This window comes from Homarus americanus, unplaced genomic scaffold (genome assembly GCF_018991925.1).
Source record: "Homarus americanus isolate GMGI-L3 unplaced genomic scaffold, GMGI_Hamer_2.0 scaffold53849, whole genome shotgun sequence".
Classification (NCBI taxonomy): Eukaryota; Metazoa; Arthropoda; class Malacostraca; order Decapoda; family Nephropidae; genus Homarus; species Homarus americanus.
In genome coordinates, this window is record NW_024728115.1 from 1 (window position 1) to 900 (window position 900).

General features: G+C 36.8%; 1 protein-coding gene across 1 annotated transcript; it reads left to right on the plus strand.

Annotated features, from left to right (window-relative positions):
• Positions 1–193: 193 nt before the first annotated feature.
• Positions 194–601, plus strand: LOC121866004 (zinc finger BED domain-containing protein 5-like; the record flags this gene model as incomplete). Its single annotated transcript, XM_042365575.1, has 1 exon — positions 194–601. A coding segment is annotated over one exon (408 nt), but the record flags the coding sequence as incomplete, so codon positions are not given.
• Positions 602–900: the final 299 nt, after the last annotated feature.

Consider the following 900-nt stretch of genomic DNA (forward strand, 5'->3'; position numbering starts at 1 on the left):
TGGTGTTAACATGGACCATAATCTCCCATATTTGTGCATTTTGCACATATTCTTTTTGTGCGTCACTGGCATTATTTACTTCTTAATGCCAGCCATGTTGCTGATTAAATAAAAAATAAAGATAAATATTTCACTTTTTTATCTGTGAAAATATCCATTTATAGTTTTGACTTTTTCTTGTTTTTATTTACAGAATTTGGAGCCCATCATGAGTGTCAAAAAAAGAGGGTACGATCATTCATATATTGAATATGGATTCACATCCATCATCATCAATGGAGAAGAAAGGCCTCAATGTGTTATTTGTAGTAAAGCTTTGACAAATGATTCTATGAAACCAACAAAGTTGAGGCGACATTTGCAGAATGTTCATCCTCAACACAAGGACAAGGACCCAAACTTTTTTGAACGTCATGGGAATGCTCTCAAAAAGATGAAGCTGGATTCAACAGGGGCATTCAAAGAAACAAACCAAAAGGTTACTGAAGCTTCTTATGTCGTAGCACTGGAGATAGCAAAGCAGAAAAAACCACATACAATTGGGGAAAATTTGATCAAACCTTGCTCTCTCAAGATGGTGGAAATTGTGTTGGGAAATTGATTGGAGAAAAAACTTGCAGCGGTTCCACTATCAAACAGTACTATCCAAAGGAGGATCAGCGATATGGCCATTGACATCAAGGATCAAGTTGTGCAGGAGATCAAGTCTTCAGCATTTGGCTTATTTTCAATTCAACTTGATGAATCGACTGATGTGGCATCGTGTTCCCAGTTGATGGTGTTAGCAAGGTATGTTCACTCAGGTTCATTTAAAGAGGAGTTTCTCTTTTGTTCTCCTCTTGAAACAACTACCAAGGCCTCGTATATTTTGGAAAAGGTTTCATCTTTCTTTGAATCAGA